The 24626-nt window shown below is 39.3% G+C and overlaps 1 protein-coding gene across 1 annotated transcript; it reads right to left on the bottom strand.

Moving 5' to 3' along the window:
• Positions 1–1149: 1149 nt before the first annotated feature.
• On the bottom strand, positions 1150–24070 carry edn3b (endothelin 3b). The gene is made up of 4 exons (XM_067446680.1): positions 23794–24070; positions 22392–22578; positions 3731–3862; positions 1150–3080 (listed from the first exon to the last, which is right to left on the bottom strand). The coding sequence occupies exons 1-4, from the start codon at positions 23855–23857 to the stop codon at positions 3017–3019; spliced, it is 447 nt and encodes a 148-aa protein (XP_067302781.1). The 5' UTR covers positions 23858–24070; the 3' UTR covers positions 1150–3016.
• Between the last annotated feature and the right edge of the window lie 556 nt (positions 24071–24626).

Raw genomic sequence — 24626 nt, 5'->3', positions numbered from 1 at the left:
CTTCGTAAAGCTGGCCTCACAGAACTATGTAATATTCAAAGACAAAGATTAAATGGAACACAGAATACCATCAGCACATTCTTTGCTATAATTACAATTTCTCAGGCAAAAGTATATATCATCCAACATCTCTACCAATTACAGCTGTTGAAACATCTCGGTTTTGGTAGCATCCATGACTGACACATTGTGGGTGTCTGATATGATCTTTAAGAATTTGCATGAATAAGGCAAAGCACACAATTTCCACTGCTTAAACCAAAACTCTGGTTCCAAGACAAGCAGAGGGACATACTGATATAGTTTAATATCAGAAAGCTCAATTGTACAGGATGTACAAAAGTCTTTACAAAAGGGCATGAAAAAAAAATATATATATATATATTGAAAAGTGGCAGGTAAAGTTAATATCAAAAGAAATCTGATGAACAAGCAGTGCTGAAAAAGATTGCAAATAAATAAACTTTTAAATTAAAAATGGCATATATGATACATTTTATAAAATTAATGATCATCAAATACTATACACAACCTGTTAAATTCAAAAATATTAATAAAAAAAGTTGCAGTTACCTTTTCTATTTTTTATTCCGTGACAGAAAGCTTCCATAGCTAATAAATAACTGTAAAAGTATTGATAATTGTGTTTTTTTGTAACAGGTTTTGAAACAAAGTAGCTAAAAGAAGCAAATGTTTATTTAAAATAATGTTTTAAGCGCTGATAAAGCTCTTATGGTTTACATTGTTTTTACGAATGCTTTTCCAATGAGGTGCCAATTCACCTATCCTACTGTTAAATAAACTAAAACCAAAGGAACTTGCAGTTGGTTAAGGACTATCTTTGGATGATACAGAACTGTTAAAAGTTATAATAATAAATCAAGCTTGTCATTAATATCAGTCTAAAATGTCAATATAATCAAAGCTTTTACAAATACAAATAAACTAAACAAATTATTATTGCTACAAGTCGTTAATGCCGGTCTTTTTAACCCTCTGGTATTGTTTGGTAATTTTAGTCCTCTACATTGTATTCTCACATTTTTAAAAATCGCAATGGTATAACCTGTGATAAAAAAAATAAAAATATTTTTTTCATATATATATATATATGAAAAATAAAAATAAAAAGATAAAAAAATAGGGGGTCAAATTTACAATTCAGCCACGATACAGAAAAAGAGAATGCAGTTAAGGGGTTACTCTCTAAAAGATCAAGAGTACAAAACAGACACACCCACTCAAACACACACTCACACATACAACACACTAGTATACACACACAAATTAACTGGTGTGGCTTTAATAATACGGCAAGATTGACCCAGAAGACTCAAACTTTCAGAAGACTCAAACTCTTTGAAAAAGACTTTCAAAGAGTTTGAAATCAGGTTGATTAAGCTCTGTTAAAGCATTTCTGTTCAGTTTTGTTCAGAATTTTGATGTTATACGTAACAAAACGCCTTGCTCTGTGTTCAGCTTTGAATGTAGTAAAATTAATGGGAAAAAGACACTTCAAATTAACATTTCAAACAAAACACATCTAAACCTTGACAAAAAGTAGTCTTTGAGAAACGGTCTAAATATTTATCCAAATCCACAGCCTAATAAAAGTTTTTTGCTGGTTTCAGCCTGAGGCAGTTATCATTTTCACGTTGAGCGCCATGTTTAAATAGCAAATGCTCTCGCATCCATCTGTTTGCCCATGGGCTTGCTGGTCTGAAACCAGGTGTGTTCAGGTGCATTGTTGGCACATTGCTATTTTCAGGTAACTAAAAATGACAGTGCCATTGACCAACAAAAACCTGCTCTAAAGTCAATAACGCAGTATTTTTTGTTTTATTCAAAGAGTGTGTTAGTAATATGCATCTATAAGCGGGTGCATAACGTGTCTACACTCCGCTTATTACACACACAGGAATGCGCAGCAGCACACAAATATTTTTAAATATCAAAAATAAAAGGATTCCTCTCTGGAGAAGCGTTCAGTCTTTCCGTTTGCAAATTCCTACGCCATGGTGCAAGCACAACTGGCTTTTAAAGGAATGGGAGATGAGACTCTGATTGGTTTATTGTCATGCCCCAAACACACCCATTACTCATTAAGTGTTCATTAACTTAGTGTGTTGTTAAACTAGCAAAAGTTGATTACATTTTTGGTCATTTTTGACCGCAAACAACACAAGTGTGACTCCTAAATGAACAATACCAGAGGGTTAAATTATTTGCTGAATAAAACATTTAGGTACTTAAAAATAAATAATTTAAACTCCCAAGTCAAAGTGTAGTATAGTGTTTGGTACTATTTGATTATTAGACAATTTAGTAAAGTATTTAGCTTTCAGTATTTGTCTCTCTTAACCCACTCTTTCATGCATGGATAATAACATTGGAGCTCAAAGACATCGGAAGAATACAAAATGTCATAAGTCGTTGAAGAGACGGGATACATTTTGCTTTGAGTGAGCAAAATTTTAAAGGATATCATGTGGAGGTTAAAAATTGTGGCGGTTAATCAGCCAATATTTCTCCCAGGAGACTTGGAGTTCCTAACAATTCATCCAAAATAGCAATGTTAAGCATTTCATCGGGGCAAAGTAAAGACTCAGTACACGTAAAAAGTCATGACCCACTTCAGCTCCATCTTCACCCAATAATCCCTCTGTGTGCTCTTTGAAAATCCACCCGCTAAGTGGAGATAATGCAGAGTCTGTTTTACAGGTCTACTTCCAGTACCGCAAGGCTGTCCACTGAATATTTGATGTAAGATGTAAAGTGTAAAGTCAAACTGAACAACCCGTGAAGCAAAGATGTGGGTGCCACACAGACATGCTTCCGAAATCTGCAAAGAGTTTTCTAAAGAATTCACTTGATACTGTGGGCCAGATGAGTCAATGGTGTTCCAGGAAATATAGCACGTTGAGGAATGCAGAGTACGTTTTGCTCCACATCTGTAAAAATCCAAAACCTGTACCTAGTTAGGTGCCTGGATTGATGCTGATCATCAGTCCTGCTCTCAGAGGCGCAAGGTGCGACGAGAAGCCAGCGGTTTTACCCAGGTGAACGTCCTTTCAGTCAAACTTCGAAACAGAACAATAAAATGTATTACACACTGAATAATAATGGAATCAGAAATTCAGAATCGGCTATGATTTTCTTTCGAATTTATCAATACATTTTTACCAATTTATTTAAATTTGTGATTATGCATGCACCCTCTTTTTTCTTCTGCAACTGTGTTTAAAAAAAGACTTTCTATGTAAAGCAAAAAGCATCGATAATGTCTATATGTGTGTGGTTTTTGTGATAGTATTTATCTGTCTAGAATTATTTTTTATGAATGAATTTACTGTCACTGTTTTAATCCATTTCGTGTGTCCTTGTTGAATAAAATAATTATTATAATCCTATCTACCCCAAAATTTAGAAAGGTAGTGTATCACATTTTCTACAAAAAGTTTAAACTACACAAGATTGATAATAATAATAAATGTATGTTTATTGAGTATATATATATATATATATAATGAATTTTTTTGACACATTTTTCATCAAATAAAAGCAGTCTTGGGGAGGGGGGGGGGCATAAGATATATTTTTTAAAAACATGAAGAAAAAAATCAGAACTTTTGACTGGTAGTGTATGTACACTTTTTAGGACTAGGATAGTGAAGAAAATAAATACAATAAATCAAGAAGTTAAATTTGCTTATTATACAGTTTTGTGTACCTTGCATCACAGAAGTGGTAGCACTGGCCATCATTGTGGTCTGCACATGTGCAGCGATGAAGCATTGTCCCGCTGGAGCGTCTCAATCGCTGAGGGCTGCGGTAACTTGACATGCCATATGGAACTGTACGCCTGCAGACAAGAAAACAGAACAGACAAACTAATATTTTGGATATTTTACTATAGTCATATATATATATATATATATATATATATATATATATATATATATATATATATATATATATATATATATATATATGTATATATATATATTGAGATTTCAGTTGAGACGTTTTGGTTGCTCTGATACAGAAATAGTATCACAGTTCACAGTTTATTTCTGTATTGTGTCTATGTAAAAATGTTGATACAAAGTGAAGTAGTTGTTCTGGCTTTTGTTTTTGAACAGAATTTGCTGATGTCCCTTTGTCTAGAAACACGTAATAAGCATGCATGAGCATGAAATATGCATGTGCATGATATAATTGTTTTCACAAATTTACATTTTTTTTGATTACATAAAGACGGTAAAGCATCATTCCCTTTCGGTCGGTCACGTTTGACGTACGTCGGACTTAGACCGACGAATTGGGATCTGATCTCAGAGACCAATCAACTTCGAGTATGTAAAAATGAGCCAATCGGAGATTAGCATGTGATCCGCACATTCCACGCTCCGCCCCGCAGCGCGGGTATAAATAGGAAGTGGAATGGCAGATCAATGCTTTCTACTTCGGAGCGGAACAGTACTACTGTTTCTACGAAAAGTGTCGTGAGAGAAGAAAAACTGCCAGTGCGGGTGAAACGGCGCTTCAGCGAGTGATCGACCAGTTGCATTGTTGCATTCACAAAAAGAGCTTGTTGGTTCGCTGGGCGTATTCCCTTTGAGTGCTACACACAGGCTTGCACTGTGGACTGTGCTAGCCGCGGTCATCTCCCTGAGTGCTTCAGCACATCTAAAAGAGCGGTTTTTCAATTCTAAAAGAGCAACACAGTTTGACCCTGCGTCTTTTTCAAGATGTCATTCAAACCGTGTATTCCTGGAATGCAACTGTTTCCTGTCCTCGCTGACGGCCACGATCGCTCTCGCATGTAGACATGTAAGATCGTGATTGTGGGTGATTCATGTTCTCGCAGATCATTTTGGGCTCTGGCAGAGGACAGATGTCAATTGCTGCATTCAAGAGAGGGAAATATGGAACGGCAAAAGGGCCATAATTCAAAAAAAAAAAAGTATAATTGTTCTCTCTTACTGCCCTCTGTCCTGCATGCACGAGGGTAGTCCCAACCCAGGGGTTGTGCAGGAACTGTGTGCGGTGTTAGCCCTCGCCCTAGGGGCGACAAAAGTCTCTCCGCACGCTCCCTGGGTCAGGCGATGTCCACACTAGTGGTCCAGGAACAGGGGCTAACCTGGCAGATATGAGTAAGAAAAAGCCTGTCTGTCGGGCTGGCCTCCTCGGTGACACCATCGAGAACTTTGCCCAGCAGTTCTTGGTGGCCCAGAAGCAGACGGAGGCATTGCACCAAGGTGCTGACGACCAGCTGCAGCTTTCTCTTGGTCGTCGGTCGCAGCGCCTCTGCCAGCTTGTCGCCGAGGGCATCCCCTTCTGCGTCCGCCTCCACTTTGCTAGAGCCGAGCAGCAGCCTCCACTGAAGAAGCAGGGTACCGGACGTGAGGGAGGCGCCCAACCCGTCCAGGGTCCCAGTCCGCGCTCTTCGCGCTTACATTGACTGGACTCAAAGCTTTCGGACCTCAGAGCAACTCTTCATCTGTTACGGAGGCCAGCAGAAGGGAAAGGCTGTCTCCAAGCAGAGGTTAGCCCACTGGATAGTGGATGCTATAGTCTTGGCTTACCAGTCCCAAGACGTGCCTTGCCCGTTCGGGTTGCGAGCGCAATCCACAAGGAGTGTAGCATCCTGGGCGACACCTAACACGTTCGCTAGATTCTATAGCCTCCGTGTAGAGCCGGTATCTTTCCGCATTCTCGCCCCTAGTGGCCAGTAGCGCTTAGTGCCCGTTCTGAGTGTCGGCTTGCAACACCACTCCCGCCCTCTGGGCCGGATACGTGCGTCGATAGTCTCAAGTTGTGTTCCCTGGTAAAACGATTAACCCTGTCGAGCTCCTCCGTCACCCCTACGGTGTCAGACGTTGCTGACTGTCTGACGCTAGGCCTGCACCCGTATGCTTGTGGAACGTGGCTGTAGGCTGGGTCCCATATGTAGCGGTTCCCTCACGGCAACCCCATATGTGTATTCTCCACGGTACCAGCTACCCTAACGGTTAGCTCTGTGTCTTTCCCTTGACAGAGCCTGCTCTGTCGTCTCTAGGCGTGTTCTTTCCCCCCTACAATTAGGTTGGAACCACCCCAGAGACTGCCATATGTTGCACTACCCTGCCAGGTTAGTCCTTATGTGTATTCCGCCACCAGGCCTTCACTGAAGGATGTGGTTCCGCAGCGTACCTTCTCCCGAGATGGGCACGCTTTCCCAGTGTTCAGTAGTCACTCTGAGTGGGTCTCGCAGAAACAGCAGTGATTGACCTCCCTGCTTGGAGCCCTGACTTCCGTACCATACTAGACGGTCCAGTGCGCTCAAGCAGGGCGCTGGAAGGGCCAGCATCCTGGTGTTTTCAATAGGGATCCCAATTCGTCGGTCTAAGTCCAACATACGTCGAATGTGACCGACTGAAAGGGAACGTCTCGGTTAAGTATGTAACCCTTGTTCCCTGTAGAAGGGAATGGAGACATACGTCCCGTCGCCAGGTGCTGTGCTTCCGCTAGGAGCCCAGTCACTAAGTCAGCTCCTCAGCAGAAATAAGCATTGATCTGCCATTCCACTTCCTATTTATACCCGCATTGCGGAGCGTGGAATGTGCGGATCACATGCCAATCTCCGATTGGCTCGTTTTTACATAGTCGAAGTAGATAGGTCTTTGAGATCAGATCCCAATTCTTCGGTCCGACGTACGTCTCCATTCCCTTCTTGAGGGAACGAGGGTTACATACGTAACTGAGACGTTTTCAAAACCTTGCACTTAAAGGTGCACTATGCAACTTTCCGTCCACTGGAGGGCACCTATTCTAAACAAAGGCGTAGTTTTATGATGCCAAGTGTGAGTGCAGTATCTTGGGACATGTTTTCTTCACCTCACAGCCGGTGGAAAATAGGACACAGGCAGAAATCATGTTCATGGATACGGTTATTAACGTTACTGTAGTGTAAAGCAGAGCAGGGCCGAGTGTTGTGGAGCTGAGCACGGCCGCTGGAGCGATTGTTAAAGGTCAATTGAAATCAAAATTTAAGTTTTTTAGGTTTTAGTATGACTGTGTTAGCCTTGAAGTTATGAATAAGCTGGTATGTTCCAAAACTATGACAACATTTGCATATAGGAGATATAAGCATTCAAATTCTACAGTCTCTCGCTTCTGTTAAAACAAATCTCAGATTTTGGTGACATCATCGCAGACTTCAATTTCTCGTCAAATCTTCTGTCCAATTAAAATGCTCTCAAGAATCTAAAGCCCGCCCCCTACACTGCTGAAGCTGCGGCTGAAATCGGTCAGTTGTTAACACACATTTACTCATTTTTACATGGTGAAAGGCACATAGCACACTTTATATGTGATAGGAAACGATTCAGTGTAAATATGCTTTCATTTGAGGCGAATGAAGTCTGTTTTCACGTTAGTTTCATGCACCGCAGCAGCACACACACCCCAACGGCTCTGGTCTAAATTTAGACTACAGACACGAGAGTGCAGCACGGATCACATGCGCGAGTCGGCACAGTTAACAAACATATTGTCCCATTTGAATTCTGCACAGAATGCTGAATTTCAAATCGATGCTGGAGAAGATTGTGATGGTAAACAGTGTTAGAGGAAACTGGCTTTACCAAACAGAGAAAAGTCCGCTCTTGCGCTCTAGTCAAACTGTATAGTATAGAAACTCTATTGACCGTTTCAAAAAAGGGGAGGAGCTGCTAACAGCTGAAGCCGTTTCAGGGGAAATTACATCAACACATTGAATAAAGCGACGCGTTTCAAGGCACTTCAGTGGGCCTTTAAACAAACACACGGCTCGCAAGTACCGGGACTTTTATTATGACGGGACGGGACACAGTCGCCGGGAGCACGCACTTCCGCTTTTTCCGGTCATGATTATAAGGTAAAGCAGCTCTGTTTATCATATTAGATACTGTGGTGTGACAGGCAGCGGGGCGAGGGACCGCGAGAGCGGGCCGGTGATTAATGTTCACGAGTGCCAGCTGCATGGCACACCGGTCTCGTCTCGCGGCCATGTGACGGGAGCATATAAGGAGGAGCAAGAGCTGAGGAAGACGAGAGAGGACCAGGCCTGGAATTTATGTTTAGTTTTGTTTATGTGTTTGTGGGCAGTCGTCCGTGAGGGGCTGCCCACCTTTTATTTTGTGTGTTCGCAGGCAGTCGTCCGTGAGGGGCTGCCCGCGGTTTTACTTTCATCATCCGCGCTGCCCGAACTCCTCAGCACCGCGATCCCCCTCAGCAGCGAGGGCTCTCCGACAGCGCGTCCCTCCTTCCTCCCGGGCTTCGGCACCAATGTAACGCCGTTCAACAAACTTTATTCAAAAGAAATAAACAAAATGAAAGTAAAACCGCGGGCAGCCCCTCACGGACGACTGCCCACTAACACATAAACAAAACTAAACATAAATTCCAGGCCTGGTCCTCTCTCGTCTTCCGCAGCTCTTGCTCCTCCTTATATGCTCCCGTCACATGGCCGCGAGACGAGACCGGTGTGCCACGCAGCTGGCACTCGTGAACATTAATCACCGGCCCGCTCTCGCGGTCCCTCGCCCCGCTGCCTGTCACACCACAGATACATTTAAGTGTGTTTAAAATGATATTATGACATTACTCTGTGCATTCGCTCGGCGCTGCTGTGACATGTTCACACTGCTAAGAGTAAAGCGCTTCTGCAGAATAAACCAAGGGGAAACGCAGATATGATGCGATTGACAGGCGACTCGCTCAAACGCTATGCTGAAACGTCACGGTCCTTAGGTAAAATAGCAATTTTCTCACAATTTACAAATAGTTGGAAACATTTGGGATGTTGTAAGTACTCAACTGAACAAAATATATAACACTGGCCTAGTGGTTTTTGGATATTTTCCTGCAAAAATACTATATAGTGTACCTTTAAACCCGTTGTTTGGGTTTTTAAGAAATATGGACATATCAATACTAATCTGATTTCAGAAAATATCTCCAGATAAGGTGATGTCAGTGAACCAAAATCATTTTATTTTAAATAATGTAAACCATTAATTAAATATAATTTATATGTACAAAAATGTAACAAATATGCCAATTCCTACTGAGGAAAAAGTTAGGACACCCTATGCCCTAATATCTGTTATTGCCCCCTTTGGCTGAAATAACCTCAATAAGATATAACTGTCTATAAGTCTCTGACATCGACAGGGAGAAAGTTTTCCTCACTCCTCCTCCACAATCTTTTCAGCTGTGTGATGTTTGAGGGGTTTTCTTTTCCATGCAAAGCCCGATTTAAATCACCCCACAGCATCTCAATAGGATAAAGATCCGGCCATTCCTGAATTCTCCATTTCTTTCTTTTGAGCCATTCCTTGGTGAATTTACTGATATGTTTTGGGCCATTGTCATGTTGCATAGTCCACATCCACTTAAGCTCAAATTTTCGGACATATGGTCTTACATTTTCCTCAAGTACCCTCTGACACAATGAAGAATTCATGGTGGATTCTATGGCAGTGAGTTGGCCAGGCCCTGCAGCAGTAAAGCAGCCCCAAACCATGACTTTACCACCCCCATGCTTCACAATCCATATGAGATTATTGTGCTTAAATGCTGTCTTCTACTACTGAGCCCAAACTATTCAACTTTGGATTCGTCTGTCCAAAGCACATTGTTCAGAAGTCCTGGTCTTTGTCTATGTGTTCTCTGGCAAACTTTAGTCATGTTGTTTTTTGTTGGAATACATAGGAGGAATGTTTGGCCAAAGGCTAAAGACTGCAGCCAGCAGAGGGAGCCATTTACACATGTTTTGATACCGCGCATGAAGGATGGGAGATCACACTCAGAGCTCAGCTCGCAGCTACAGGCACTCATTTAAACGGAGCTATGGTGAGCAATGTAAGTCTTTTAACTTCTCAAATTAATTTCTATGAAAATTAAGCTTGCAAAGGCATGAACTGAAACGCGCCAGACTGAACTTGCGTTGTGAATGTATGCCGCGAGTGTAGTCGCGATTACCTCAGCTCTCATCACGAGCTCATTTAGCTCATTTATCTCACTCCTGCAGTTAGTGCTCAGTGCTGTGATACTCGCGCGGTGACACTCATTATATTGAACAGACACGTTCAGTTTTTAATTGTAGTGTCTTTTCCAACTCAGTCACATTAATCAAGTTGGTGGCTTTGGGAATGGCCTCACAGGGCAGCAAAGCATTCTGGGAATTGTAGTCTTTTATCCCCATGAGACAAAAATACATTTTCTGTCTTTTCTCAGTCTAGAAGGCACCACATTCAAAAATAGTTTCACATTTCTACTACATTGATGACCCAGTTTAAATACAGATTCATCTTCCCAGCGCTGAAGTACCCCTTTAAACTTGTGAAGTATCTTTCTTATGGTAGACACCAGCTGTGGCAAGTCTTGCCTTTAGTTCCCGATATGACATTTTAGGATTGTTGGAGACTTTAATCATCTTGCGGTCTGCTCTTGGGTCAATTCTGAATTTGCTAGGACAGCTTGACTTGGGCATGTTGACAAATGTTTAAATGTTCCACTTGTTAATTATTTCAAATATTTTGGAGATCTTTTTAAATCCCTTCTCAGACTCATATGCATCTACAACCTTCTTTCTTTTGTCCCCGGAGAGCTCTTTTGATATCACCATGGTGATTTCACACACTTCAACAATCAAGAGCAAAAATGTCTGAGGTTTAAATCAGACAGGCTCCTCCACAATCCTCTAACGATGTTACAATTTTATGCCTTTTAAGTAATAAAAAAAATATGGGGGTGTCCTATCTTTTTCCTCACTAAATATTGTATTTCTATTAAGTGAATTTTACAAACAATTTCTTCAGATTTATGAATTTTTAGTATTATTTATTTATATTAGCTAAACCTATTTAAATGACAGGTTTCGTGGGGTGTCCAGACTCAGTCCTGGAGGGCCACTATCCAGCAGAGTTTAGCTCCAACTTGCCTTAACACACCTGCCTGAACCGGGTTTTGATTTTGATTAGCTGCTTCAGGTGTGTTAAATTGGAGTTGGAGCTAAACTTTGCAGGACAGTGGCCCTCAAGGAGCAGGATTGGACACCCCTGCTATATATCCTTTTAAAGTTTGGCTACTTATAGTTAGTAGAATGTCTAGTGGACTACATAACTAAATTTCATATATATATCTTTTTTTTCTTTAATAAAAAATTAGTTATGCATTACTTTTGAGACAACAGGTGGGCTGGTAAGTCGTGTTGAAATGTCGTTTTTTGATCATGTATAAATGTTATAGAGAACAAAGCCAGAAACGTTGAGCCAAAACACAGACAATCACGCCAAACAGATTATTCAAATTTAAATCACACCGTGGGCGCACATGGCACAAGTTGGGCTGAACTCATCCACCCTGGCATAAGACACAGATGAACACTGTCCAGTCAGATATAGAATCTGAAATATTCTAATTCTAAAGTGCCAATATTTACATAGATTTCACAGCCTGCGATAAACTAGCAAAAACACTAAAGGTGATGATACACAGGGCTTTTTGAGCAATGTTGCCAAATGATGTTGCTTGGGCACTTTCCCAATGAGAATGGTCAACACATTTCTATCTGGATACTTTAGATTGGTCATGGGCCCTGTGTCTCACCCGTTTGCCCGTTGACGGCAACACTGCTCAAAAATGTCCCTGTGTATCATCACTTTAATGGTACTTTGAATTAGCCTGACAAGCCAGACCCACATCAAGATGTTTGGTCTGGAAACTCACCATAGACAGGGCTCAGTCCGAGGGGCGGGATAAACGGTTGTCTTTCAAACTCCCTCTGCACGTCCCCACCGGAGCAACGACGGTGAAGGGGAGCTCGCTGACTGATTAAACATTCGCCGTCTCCGGTCGGCTAAACTCCGAACACATCTTCCCTTTTTAAGAATGACTTCAGTGCCGCTCTTTGTTCTTTTCTCAGAGGAAAGCTTAACTCCAAGTCTTCCGGAGGCGCGGGCAGAGCTGATTCGAAAGATCGCCGCCGTTCGCCAGTTTCTGTGTTTACTAGAAGACTGTGTTACTAGAAGCACGCAAACGCAACTCGGCCGTCGTCATTATGGCCCCGCCCGCCGACTCTATAGCCTACCTACACGATGTGATTGGGTCGTCCAGATTCTGAGGAAAACAGCTCAGATAGGAATTGAGAGTTGCTAGACCACACTTGCGGGCAAATTAAATTTGCTGCCGCTAGGGTGCGTCTAGATTTCTAGGCTAACTTTGACCCAACCAGTTTGAAGAGAACATAGCATTCAAAAGTCTCAAAAATACAGTTAAAACTATTTATATTTTAAAATATAATGTAATCCTGTGATGACAAAGCTGAATTTTCATGATCATTAATTCAGTGTTCAGTGTCACATGATCCTTCCGAAATCCTTCTATTATGATGATTTGATGCTTAAGAAACATTTTGTCACATGTGTGTTCTGTTATGGTGTTCTGTTATGGTTGTGTTTCAGTTCTGTTCCTGTATGCATGTTCCAGCAGGAAAGTGACGTCAATGCATACCCTCTATATATGCTCAGGTTTTTTTTCTTCAATTCTTTGACCGGTCTTGTCTTTGTTAAGTAAATCTGTTAACCTGTGTATCCTTTGGATTAATTAAAAGACTATTTTCTTGCATTCTCCGTCTTTGTGCTTTCTATACACATCCACCCATGACACATTTCTTATTATTATCCATGATAAAAACGATTGTTTGGTTCAATACTTTTGTGAAACCACAATATTTTTTTCAGGATTGTTTGATGAATATGAAGATCAAAAGAAAAGCATTCATTTCAAACAGAAATCTTTTGTAAAATCATAAATGTCTTTACTGACACTTTTGAATTGAATGCATTCTTGCTGAACGAATGTATTAATTTCTTTTAAATGAAATAAAATCTTACTTTTTGCACAAAACTTTTTAACAATAGTGTATTTTAAAACAATTACTGCCCTTTTAAACCTGTATGACTGTCTTTCTACTGCAGAACACAACAGATTATATTTTGGTAACCACAAAGTTACGAGAAAACAAAACAATCTTCTTTAATATTTACAGAAGCAAGAAAGTCATAGAGGAGAAAGGTAACTTTAACTTCAAATACTTCTTCCTTTTTTGTACAGGGACTAAATTAAATTAAAATGAAAGAAACCTGTTACATTCAAAACCAAGCTGAAAGCACATTGTTGGAGATAAACCTTAAAAGACTGCCTCTAGTGATGGAGCGATGGCCAAAAATCTTTCTGCAGCCTCATCTGGGAAAGCTTCCATGCACTTTATATGAGCTACTCTCTGATCTCCAGCCACTCTCTTTAGTACTCTCTTTCTGAATGCATGCCTCTCATCTCACATCAGACGTGTTTGTTCTCATGTTGACCATTTGGTTCCAGTATGGAGCCAGGGGTCAGAGCAGATTCCTCAAGGATTGCCTGTCAATATCCATAGTGAGTGATGGCCCTCAAACAGCTCAACATCAGTCCGAATCACTCTACTAAAAGTCCTGTGGCGATCCCTCTTGTATTTGGCTAAATAAGTCATTCCTGACTGCAAGCTGTCCTATTTGCACTAGCACACCACCGAATGCATGATCTATATTAACCATATGTTTTAGCCATGTGCTTGCTGGCTATGAAATGATATTAGAGAGTATTCTGCAAGTGTTCTGTATGATTCCTTTTTTTAAATCCTTTTAGCTATTTTGGTATTCTGGCTACTAAAGAACCAAGCAGGCAGAGGAAAGGTTTATTTTGAATTAAAAACATGGTTTGAGCTGGCTGTCAAAAGGTAATGCTAGTTAAACTCTAATTTTTGAGATTACTGTGTTTCTGTTCCATCAGCACCATGGACAGTAGCCGTCACCATGGAAACACAGTCACATCAAAATGTGCTTGTGGTAAGTATTGACCCTTCGCTAAGCCACGCCCGAATACCACCACAGGCCAATCGTGGCTTAGCAACCGTAACTAGGCACGGAAGGTCTGTCAAGCTTTCGAGCGAGGGAAACATGCCGATGCAAATCTGTGCGTATGGATTGTCCAAATCTGATGCCTATCCTAAAAGTTTGGACAGATGGTGTATTTTTTTTCCCTTCCCCAAAACGTAAAACTGAAGGTAAGAAATACCAGCCTTGAATCAAGCAGTGTGTGTGAGACCCCATTCACAACGTTAAATGTCGTCAGGATTAACAAAAACACCTACGTTTGCTTCAACAAACTGAAAATACATGAGGTTTTGGCTGATGCAAGTTATTACATATGATGCAGTATATAGACTATAAAAAGAACTGTCTTAGCTTTATTTATTAGTTTTGTATTGTAGTTTTGTTTAGACAAAATGTGTGCAAATTAAGACCTTCATCATAAGGATTGTTGCAGTGGCTGTGTTTATAATATTTATAAAACCCATCATGTTTGAGAGACTGGCTTTCTGTTATAAGGTTTCAGTAACTGTGTGGTTTTTGATGAATGGCTCAGGTCAGAATCTCAGGCTAGTGCCAGGTCCAAGGAGTAGATTATAGACACACGACATGTGAGCAGTAGCCCGGCGCGCTAAATATAACGTTAAGCCAGAGAATCATTGCAAAGTTTTCAGGCTAATGTCTTGTGTTTATTCCACAAGATTTATTGTTAAGTTGTTTGATTTATAATTATTCGATTATTTTCTCATTTTACTTACCCTGCTGTGCATGAACATACATATGAGGCAGCGCTGAGACCATAGGCTTTAGCTTCAATTTTATTGAAATTATTCTGTAATCGGTTGCATAATATGTCGCGGATATATCCCGCAAATACATACTGCAGTCCCTTTTTTCTTACTCTCTCAGATATTTCCCCTGTTCGCCAGAAATGACTAATTATCTCCTCGGAAATGTCTGACACCGGCGCATACATACTGTAATAGACGTGCCAGGCGCAAAAGCTTGACAGGCGTAGCAACAGTAACTACGGGGGGCGGGGCTTAGCGAAGGGTCAATTGCAGAAAGGTAGTTGGACCTCTATGTACAATACAAGTGCAAACATCACTAAATCATTGAAACTCTCCCAGTACGGTCAAACAGGTTCAAATAAACATCAAAATACTACAATCACCTATATCTGGCATGAAACTCTAGATGGCGCAGGCTGATAGGTCTTTAACTCATTTGGTAGCGATCACATCATTATCTATATATCACAGATGACTGGTTGGTGTTGCCTAAATATTCAAACAAATACCGGTAGTGTTGCTGTTAGCAGTCTGCAGCACACTTTCAGAAACCCTCCACCTTCCCTAGCTCCACCTGTACACTGTAAAAAAAATAAAAAATAAATAAAAAAAAAATAATATATATATATATATATATATATATATATATATATATAATGGCCAATTTAAAATGTTCTAGTGACTGATCACATCTAAAATTTTCAGTTGGCTGAATTGAAATTCTGTGAATTGGTGCAATTTAATTCACAGAAATTCAATTTGCCCAACTGAAAATGTTGATGTGATTTTACAGTGTATAAATTTGCTATGAGGATTCATTCATGGATGTTACATATGTATATGTATTGGAAGTAGCAAGTCTTGGTTCTCGCTCTGCAGCAGTAGCGTAGCAGATCTACTCCGCCAAGGCCAAACATCTCCAAATACATTATCATGTCAATCTATTACCATACCAATCTCCCGAGAGTTGTCATGAAAAAATATCTAAGTCAGGGTTAAATTGTATATAATATAATATAATATAATATAATATAATATAATATAATATAATATAATATAATATAATATAATATAATATAATATAATATATGACAATTAATTACAAATTTTTTCATTGGAGGTTTAAATTATTTTATTGTAATAATTTCACAGTTACTCTCCAAATTATTGTAGAAACAACTTAAAGTATATTTTAAATATTTTATGTATTGGCATCTTTTTATGAATGAAGGCCAGTACCAATAATTCTAATACAGCTCCTGATGTCTCTATGAAATCGATTTTTTTTTAAAACATTAATGATGGACGTTCATTATTACATTATAATTGAAAGCTATCAATTTCATTATTTATTATGCTTTAAAAATAACAACTTTTAATTTAAGTGAACTTAAAACAATCTTCACATGCACCCATTATATTAAATGTCATATTTACCTGTGGCCTTCATACCTGTTAGACTCGAAGTCAACAGGAATCTGCACACTGCCACTGTTGCTCCCAAAGATTAAAAAGAAAACAAAAAAAAACACCGTGATTCGCCCCAAGGGGCATTTGCCTGACGAAGACCCCTTGGGTCAAAACGTTGTGTCTTTTTAAGATATAGATATTGAGGTATATATATATATATATATATATATATATATATATATATATATATATATATATATATATATAAATCTTTGGGAGCAGCAGTGACAGTGTGCAGATTGCTGTTGACTTCGAGTTTAATGCTTCATTTAATCAAGCACCTGTAAAACATTTGTTGGATGTGCGCACATTTCTTCTTTGTATTCATTTCCTACCTGTTAGACCAACAAGAATAAAGTTGTCAAACACTTCACAGTCTTAACTGCATAAATAATAAATTAAATATAGATCAATCCTTATTAAACCTACAATTTTCCCTGTTACCTTTGTTCTTTAATTACCAAATATGACATCAGAGCAGCAGGTTTATTAGGCTGCTGTCCCTTTATATGTCGCTGCCAAACATGATTGTTTTCTTACAACTATTTAGAGGTGCAGTGTGTGAATTTTAGTGGTATCTAGCAGTAAGGTTGTGAATTGCAATCACTTAACGCTCACCCCTCCCTTTCTAGGCCTATAGAGAAGCTACGGTGGCTGATTCAGAGCACTGGCAGATGATACTATGTCCATTGACGCATCACAAGAAGGGCTGAATTCCTCCGTAATTTATGCAGGAGTTAATGCAGGAGTTGCATGAAGCAACTGACCTTGCCCTATGGGCGATGAAGGTTATTGCACGCTCCCACGGTCAGGTGATGTCTACTTGTGTGGTCCAGGAATGGCATCTATGGCTCAACCTGACAGATATGCAAGAGGCTGTGTACATTGAATGCAATGTGTACATTGAATGCAATGTAAGTCGCTTTGGATAAAAGTGTCTGCCAAATGCATAAATGTAAATGTAAATGTAAATGTAAATGTAAATGTAAATGTAAATGTAAATGTAAATGTAAATGTAAAATGTAAATGTAAGAGGCTGAGCAGACAAGTTCCTCAACTCTCCTATCTCTCAGACTGGGCTCTTCGGCGGGGCAGTTGAGGACTTCGCCCCACAGTTCTCAGCCGCACAGAAGCAGACTGAGGCGATTAAACATATTCTGCCCTGTCGGCTAAGACACCTTGCCACCCCTGGGGTTGAAACCCCCATATGTTCCATATGCATCCCGTACTCAGGTTATATGTGTATTCAGGACTGTGCACAGGCCTTTCTTTTAAGGGGGATGTGCTGAAACTGAAAAAAGACACCCCAAAGGCAACTGAATGTCTGTTCACCTACTCCTAACACTAAAAAAATGTCTTTTCAAATTTCTATGCGATGGGAAAAGGGAGTAAAGTGAGTAGCAAAAGGTGGATTCGAACCTCAAGTCGATTTATGAAAAAGTCGATTTTTGTTGCTGTACGTAAAAGGCACCCCAATGGCAAGTAAAAGTGAAGTAAGTAAAATGGTGTGTTCAGTGTTTTGGCTGGCCTAACCAGACTTTGAGAAAATAGGGTTGTTGACCAGTGTATGTGTGCAAATATGCATTTTGTCTTTCATTAAAATGGAAAAAAGGCATGTGCTCTGCACAGGTTGAGCCCTACCTGTGCATGTGCCTGTGTTCTAAGTCCTCCCTGGGACCCCTATTCCATCAGTCACTGACAGGGCCGGAGTGGGACCCATATTCAGCCCGGGAGCCCAATAAGCCCCAGGACCCCCCAATTCCCCCCCCCCCCCCCCCCCCCCCATCCCATCACACATCAAACCATGGTGGAACCTTGAAAAATTAAGTGACAGATCTGTTTTTACTATCCTGATATTTATTATTACATGATTCAAGAAGAAATAGGAAAGTCACAAGGCTAAAATCACTGACATTTAATTCAGTGTATAAACAGATAATCAAATTAAAAACAGGGATCTGCATAAAAAAGAATTCCTTCAATGTAAGTAACTTTGGATAAAAGTGTTTGCCAAATGCATAAAAGTAATGTTACATATATTACAGTCACTGTAAGTTACCTTGAGTCACTATGTTCTATGTGCTTGTTTGTCTAGAAAAAAATATCTTTTTGTTTGGCACATTTGACCACGTCATCCTCCGACGCCTTTCTTTTTATTAAACTGGCCTTTTCAGCTCCCCCAGGGATCTTTTTACTATCCATTTTATCCTTCCGTGATTAGCTTATTCTTTCAAAGGCATTAAATTACGATTTTGTTTTGTTTCTCCATGGCAACGAGCTGAGTACACCAACACGCTAGAGTTTAGAGAGAGAGAGCTCTGAAAGTGGCATTTTTTTAATGTCTGATGATCATGCGCTGCTTTACATTAAAATCTAGTGTAATTAGCGGTGATGTTATATAAGTCACACAATAAATTAACACATATAGACATACAGAAAAAATTAAGACAAAAGAAAAATGAAGCAGCCGAGTCTGCCAGTCGAATTTATGAGCGGACAGAGCGGCCCACCGGGAATTTTCCCCGATTCTCCCGATGGCCACTCCGGGCCTGGTCACTGACGTAACACGGAGTAACTGACTGAAAGGGAACGTCTTGGTTATGTAAGTAACCCTCGTTCCCTGAAGGAGGGAATGGAGACGTTACGTCCCAAAGCTACAATCACTGTACCAGTAGTACAGCTGGGACTTCAGTCTCGGTCTACAGTCCCTCACGTGAACTGACAGGGGAGCAGAAGCTCATTAAATATGCAAATCTTATCTAATCCTAGCCGTGGGCGTTTACTTCCAAATCTCAAGTGCACCGCACCGCGCCGCGCCACGCCCACCAAAACCCAACATTCAGTAGAGAGCCTCAAAACCAGTGTAGAAAATAGCCTATTACTTATTCATTGTGATATTTTTTAATGTAAAAACCATGTGAACATCATAAGTTGACCTCAGACAACAGTAAAAAGAGCCAGTTCATAACATGTTAAAGGGAGACTTCACCGCTTTTTCATATTAAGCTATGTTATTCCTAGCCTACAAATCAAGACGCACCCTAGCGTTAGCAAATCTAATCTGCCGCAAATGTCGTCTAGCAACTCTCAATACCCTTCTGAGCTGTAAAAGCCAAACTCTGATCGGGCCAATCACATCATGTATAGAGTCAGTGGGCGGGGCTTAACATAATGACGGCAGAATTGCACTTGCGTGCTTCTAGTAAACACATAAGCTGGAGAACTGCAGTCTTTCGAATCAGCTTTGACTGCGACTCTGGAAGACTTGGAGTTAAGTTTTTCTCTGAGAAAAGAACAAAGAACGGCACTGAAGTCATTCTTAAGAAGGGAAGATGTGTTCTGAGTTTTGCCGACCGGATACAGCGAATGTTTAATCTGTCAACTAGCTCTGCTTCGCCTTCGTTGCTCTGGTAGGTTGTAGCGCTATCCTATTGGTGCACGCCGTGCAGAGGGAGTTTGACAGACAACCGTTTATCCCGCCCCTCGGATTGAGCCCTGTCAATGGTGAGTTTCCAGACCAAACATCTTGATGTGGGTCTGGCTTGTCAGGCTATGTTATTCCCTTAACTAAAACGAGTTGATACATACCTCTCTCGTCTGAGTGTGTGCACTTAATCGCTCTGACGTGCGGTGACGATCTGATAGTTTTTAGCTTAGCCCACTAAGCCCAGTTCATTCACTATGGTACCAAACAGAGATCAAGTTAGAAGCGAACAAACACCTCCACGTTTTCCCTATTTAAATACAGTTACACTAATAGTTTAATGATCAAGTATGATGACATAAAATAAAATGTAGCGCTTTTCTAAGAAGATTAAAAAGGAGAACAATAATGTATGGCGGAATAACACTTCTGAGAGTACTTCAACTCGGCACAGTAAAAAGTCCCGGCTGAGACATCCTCCCTCACATCTCCCCCTCCCTCTCTCATTTCTGTCAATAGGGGGGAGGGGGAGATGTGAGGGAGGATTTTTCAGCCGGGACTTTTTACTGCGGCGAGCTAAATGCTATCAGATCGTCACCGCGCGTCAGAGAGATTAAGTGCACGCACTCAGACAAGAGAGGTATCAACTCATTTTAGTTAAGGGAATAACAGTTTAATATGAAAAAGCGGTGAAGTATCCCCTTTATTTTGGCAGCACTAAATAAAATATAATTGTCACATTCACACTCAGTTTACTTTGTCTTAATTTCTTTTTTATGAACTCATAGTTTTCTTATGTTGCCTTTGTACTCATTTGCCCACAACTTGTTTGTCACAATGGTTATTGATTTAACAAACACCTGTTGGAATTCTGTTCATTATTCCTGTGTAATAAATTCTGCCTTCACATGCTATCGGAAATGTCATAATTCCCACTTCAGATGTCGTGATTACAAGCTTGTTGTTTTGTGGTCGGAATGCACAGGAATCGTGGAGGACACCAGTATTGCCCCTGCACTGAAAACCATAAAACCATTCACAGTTCTATCCAGAGATAGTATTTCTGTAATTTTGGTCAAATGCAGGCTTTCTTTACTGTGTATAATTCATATAATACTTCAAATTCATTAGTAATGATGATGACAGGGCTCCTTTTAAATTTGAAATCCAGCATAGACCAGGAGTGTTGAATGTTATGGCTGACTTTTTGTCACGTCACTCCTGAGGTCATCATCACGTGAACGTCTGTTCACATGATCAGGGAGTGTTTTGTTTATTATTGAGTGTTTTGATTTATTATTTTCATTATGATTTATGTCTCAATGTCTAGGGTTCATACCGTGTTGCTTAGCTGAGGGCAGCAATCGAAACTAGACTTTGTTGAATGTTATAATATATTTTCTTTATTTAGTATTGTTTAGTGTGATCAATGATATTCATGTTTAATTATGTTTAAATGTGAATGTGATAGCACTATTGATCTAAACCAGTATTCTTGTTTTATGGGTGTTAGTTGAGTCGACCCCTGTAGATGGTATGATACATGACTGTTTGGCGGGAAATTTGCTTATACAAGCTTGAGTGTTTGTGGGTTGAGGATAGTTGGGCCAAGGACCTAGTTGGGCCTAGTTTGCTGTTCTCAGCATATGTCTTTATGCATTATGATGTTTAATTTGAATGTTTTGTTTATTTCTTTATTGTGTTTTTGAATTTAATAACTTGGAGCATGTGTGTAGAGACAGCTGTCTGAATAAACATCACTTGGACTGTAAGTTTACAACATTGTACTCAACTCATTCATCAGTCCCCGGGCTTTTCGGCAAAAAGAAAAGACGTTACAGATAAGGTAAACTGCAAACCCCCAGCCCTTCACCCTGGGTTGTGTTAGCTATACCAACTCCAGGTGGCTGTGGTTGTTGCAGCATTACGACAATATATGTAAATATGCACATTAGACAGTTTGATTCATTCATTAACTTTGTTATCATATTCATCCTCATTGGAAACTATAATATAATAGACCTATTTAGTAAATTTATAGTCGGATAATTAGCTTTATTTTAGTTTATATTGTTTAAAAAGTAAAACCTACCTTTTAGCAGCTTAATGTAATATATCATGTCAGGGGTTGCACTGTATTCATGTGTTTTGTCCTCAAACCCCTTAATAATCAAAGTTGAATTACAACTACTTAGTGTTTACTTACTATGACTCTTTGGTAGGAAAAAATATGGTCTAAATAAATGGAAAAGAAAAAAGAAAGAACGACCATATCCAATTATTACTTTAAGTACCTCTTAGTGCTCCTGTTCTGAAAATAAAGGTCACTGTGTTGATCATTGATCAAGCTGCAAGCCTGAACAAGACTTTCAAAATATGTTCTTCAGCATGACTGACAAGCCTTGCCTTAATTGCAGACATTGAATTTATTACTTTCCCAGGGGTTTATTTTGTTCAGACCACCCTAACAATACAACATTCAGAGGAGTGCATGTGTGTTTCTGCAGAATATTCAGTTACTTAGTTTGTAGGTTGGTAAACACATTTAATTTTTAGTATATTTTAACCTAATATATTGCTAACACGTTTAATTAAATTAGATTTTCAAAATCTTAATACATACACTGTATGTTATTTGGTGAAATACTTAGGTACTTAGGCAGACAAATCAATCATCATCTGTCTTATGATCATCTGTATTATGATCATCAGTAGTATGTCAGTGCTTTCATTAGCTTGGCAATGATGATACTGTAAATGTATACTCACTGTGGGGTGTTGATCCAGATGATGCCCAAGTGACAGTAATAAACACATTCCCTGTCCTTGAAAGAGTAGCAAGTGCAGCGCTTGGATCTTGTGTGGGTGTGTGATGCTGAAATGAGCTCTGCTTCTGTCTGCTGATGTAAAACACTGTTCGGATCATCAGAGAAGCTTGGTAATGAGTGTAGGTCTCCTGTACGGGAAAATGATGCACCAAATTTTGAGCAAATTGAGGAAATTTTGCATCATTATTATTGTTACAGAACAATAATGACACACACACACACACACACACACACACACACACACACACACACACACACACACACACAGTATACATTTTTACACACTTTGGCCCAATTAAGAACTATGATTATTTTGTGTGACTTTTTTATAATTCCAATTATAAATGTAATTCTCATTCTCATTACTGACAACATACATAATAAAATTGGGTAACAAGTGGCATAGTTACACGTTACTATTAGGTACTTCCTAACAACAGCAAATGATGCATAATCACAAGTAACTAAATCAATGAACTAAACCCTAAATCAAACCCTAACTTTATACATATAGTTAATTACTATTACTCCGTAGTTCTTTGAGTAAGTACAACTGTCATCTTAAAATAAAGTGTAACCTAAAGTGTTGTTATTTTAATAACCAACAATGTAAATCATTACAAGAAATTCTACCATGATGCAAAAATTAGCATCATTTAGTGTAATAACTAACAATGAGCAATACATTTGATACAGTAGGCCTATTATTAATCTTTGTTAAAATTAGTTATTAATTAAAATACAACTATTCATTGTTCATGTTAATTAACAGATACAACTTTTGATTTAAGTAATGTATTAGTAAATATCGAAAGTAACATTAAAGAGTAATAATTACTTCGGAAGGATTTTTCATTGTTAATTCATATAAACCGTAAACTAATAAACTTAACTAATGTTAATAAATGTAACACTTTTGTAAATTGTTACCACGTTTTTCATATTATTGCTAATCTTATTGTTATCGCATAACATTGAGGGAACTTTTTTTTCTTAGAATTTTAAAGTTTATGCCTAAATAATTTACATGACAATAATATCACAATGTAAAAACTCGTAATCTTCCAAAAAAATAACTTTAAATAATTTTATAATTCAAATCAAACCCATTTTTTTCTGTATTGTGATGCTGACATGTTCTTTACATGTTTCCTAGGATTCACCCACTAATTAAGCAATAACAGCCAGTTATGAGGACAAAATAGCATATGTAGGCCTACAGGATAAAAACTAAAACTGGTCAAATAACAACCTATTAGGCTAAAGTCTCTTATCAATTTTAACACAATTTACTGATGTAACTCATACAAAGGACAGCGGTTCAGTCTAGCTGTAGCACTTACCCTTGGTGAATATGTTTATCAAACTCACAACTAACAAAAGGGCATCAGGGAACAGTTTTGCCATTTTGCCAGCGTCCTTATTGAGCGCGCGACCAATATTTAGTTGTGAAAAAGTTGTCAGGCGCGGTTATCCGAGTTTCTATATGTCTTCCAAAACAATTCCAGTTCAGTGCAGAGATCATTTCTGAGCATCATCTTTATCATCTCTGAAAAATCCCTGGTGTAAAGGAAAATGCGATTTTTTTAAACATTCAGATCAAATGTATTTATAGCGCGTGCTGACACCACCCACCGGTGACCGCGCGCTCACACACACCGACACACGTGTAGTTTCAGAGGAGCCAAACATGACAGCTCATGTCAGCATGATATGCAAAATAGCGGACTTAGGAATTCGTATAAGTCCCTTGTAGTCCCTTATTTTGTGTATCGATAGCCTGTGGTAAAATATGACATTATATATTTACCCATTGTCTCTGTCCACTTCAGGAATTTTAGCAGCTAATCTTTCTCACCGTTGAGGAATTCGGTCATGTTGATGTACCTAGTCCCTTATTTATTATTTTACCTTCAGAGCTGCAAGACATTAAGTTTGGCCTCCAAACCAAGCATATGGTTTCTGGTCTGGCTCAAGTTACAAAACGGCAATATAGTTAATTGTGGTATTATAAAAACCATAACTTATCCTCTCAAATACAAAATAGGTGCATTCTAACAGACTGTAATAATTGTGTGCGCGCAGCAATTCACCTTTTAGATCCATTAGTTATAATGTGGCTCTATGAGACATTTTTAAAGGTTTTGGAATGCTTTAGTAAACAGAAACCTAGAAT

This window comes from Pseudorasbora parva, chromosome 6, assembly GCF_024679245.1.
Source record: "Pseudorasbora parva isolate DD20220531a chromosome 6, ASM2467924v1, whole genome shotgun sequence".
NCBI classification, from domain to species: Eukaryota; Metazoa; Chordata; class Actinopteri; order Cypriniformes; family Gobionidae; genus Pseudorasbora; species Pseudorasbora parva.
Note: the sequence above shows the minus strand (reverse complement) of the source record. Positions and strands in the feature narration are given on the sequence as shown.

Coding starts and splice junctions, on each gene's coding strand:
- edn3b (XM_067446680.1), bottom strand. CDS start 23,857: ATGGCAAAACTGTTCCCTGATGCCCTTTTGTTAGTTGTGAGTTTGATA. Junction 22,579..23,793: donor GATAAACATATTCACCAAGG/GTAAGTGCTACA, acceptor TTTCCCGTACAG/GAGACCTACACTCATTACCA. Junction 3,863..22,391: donor ATCTGGATCAACACCCCACA/GTGAGTATACAT, acceptor TCTTGTCTGCAG/GCGTACAGTTCCATATGGCA.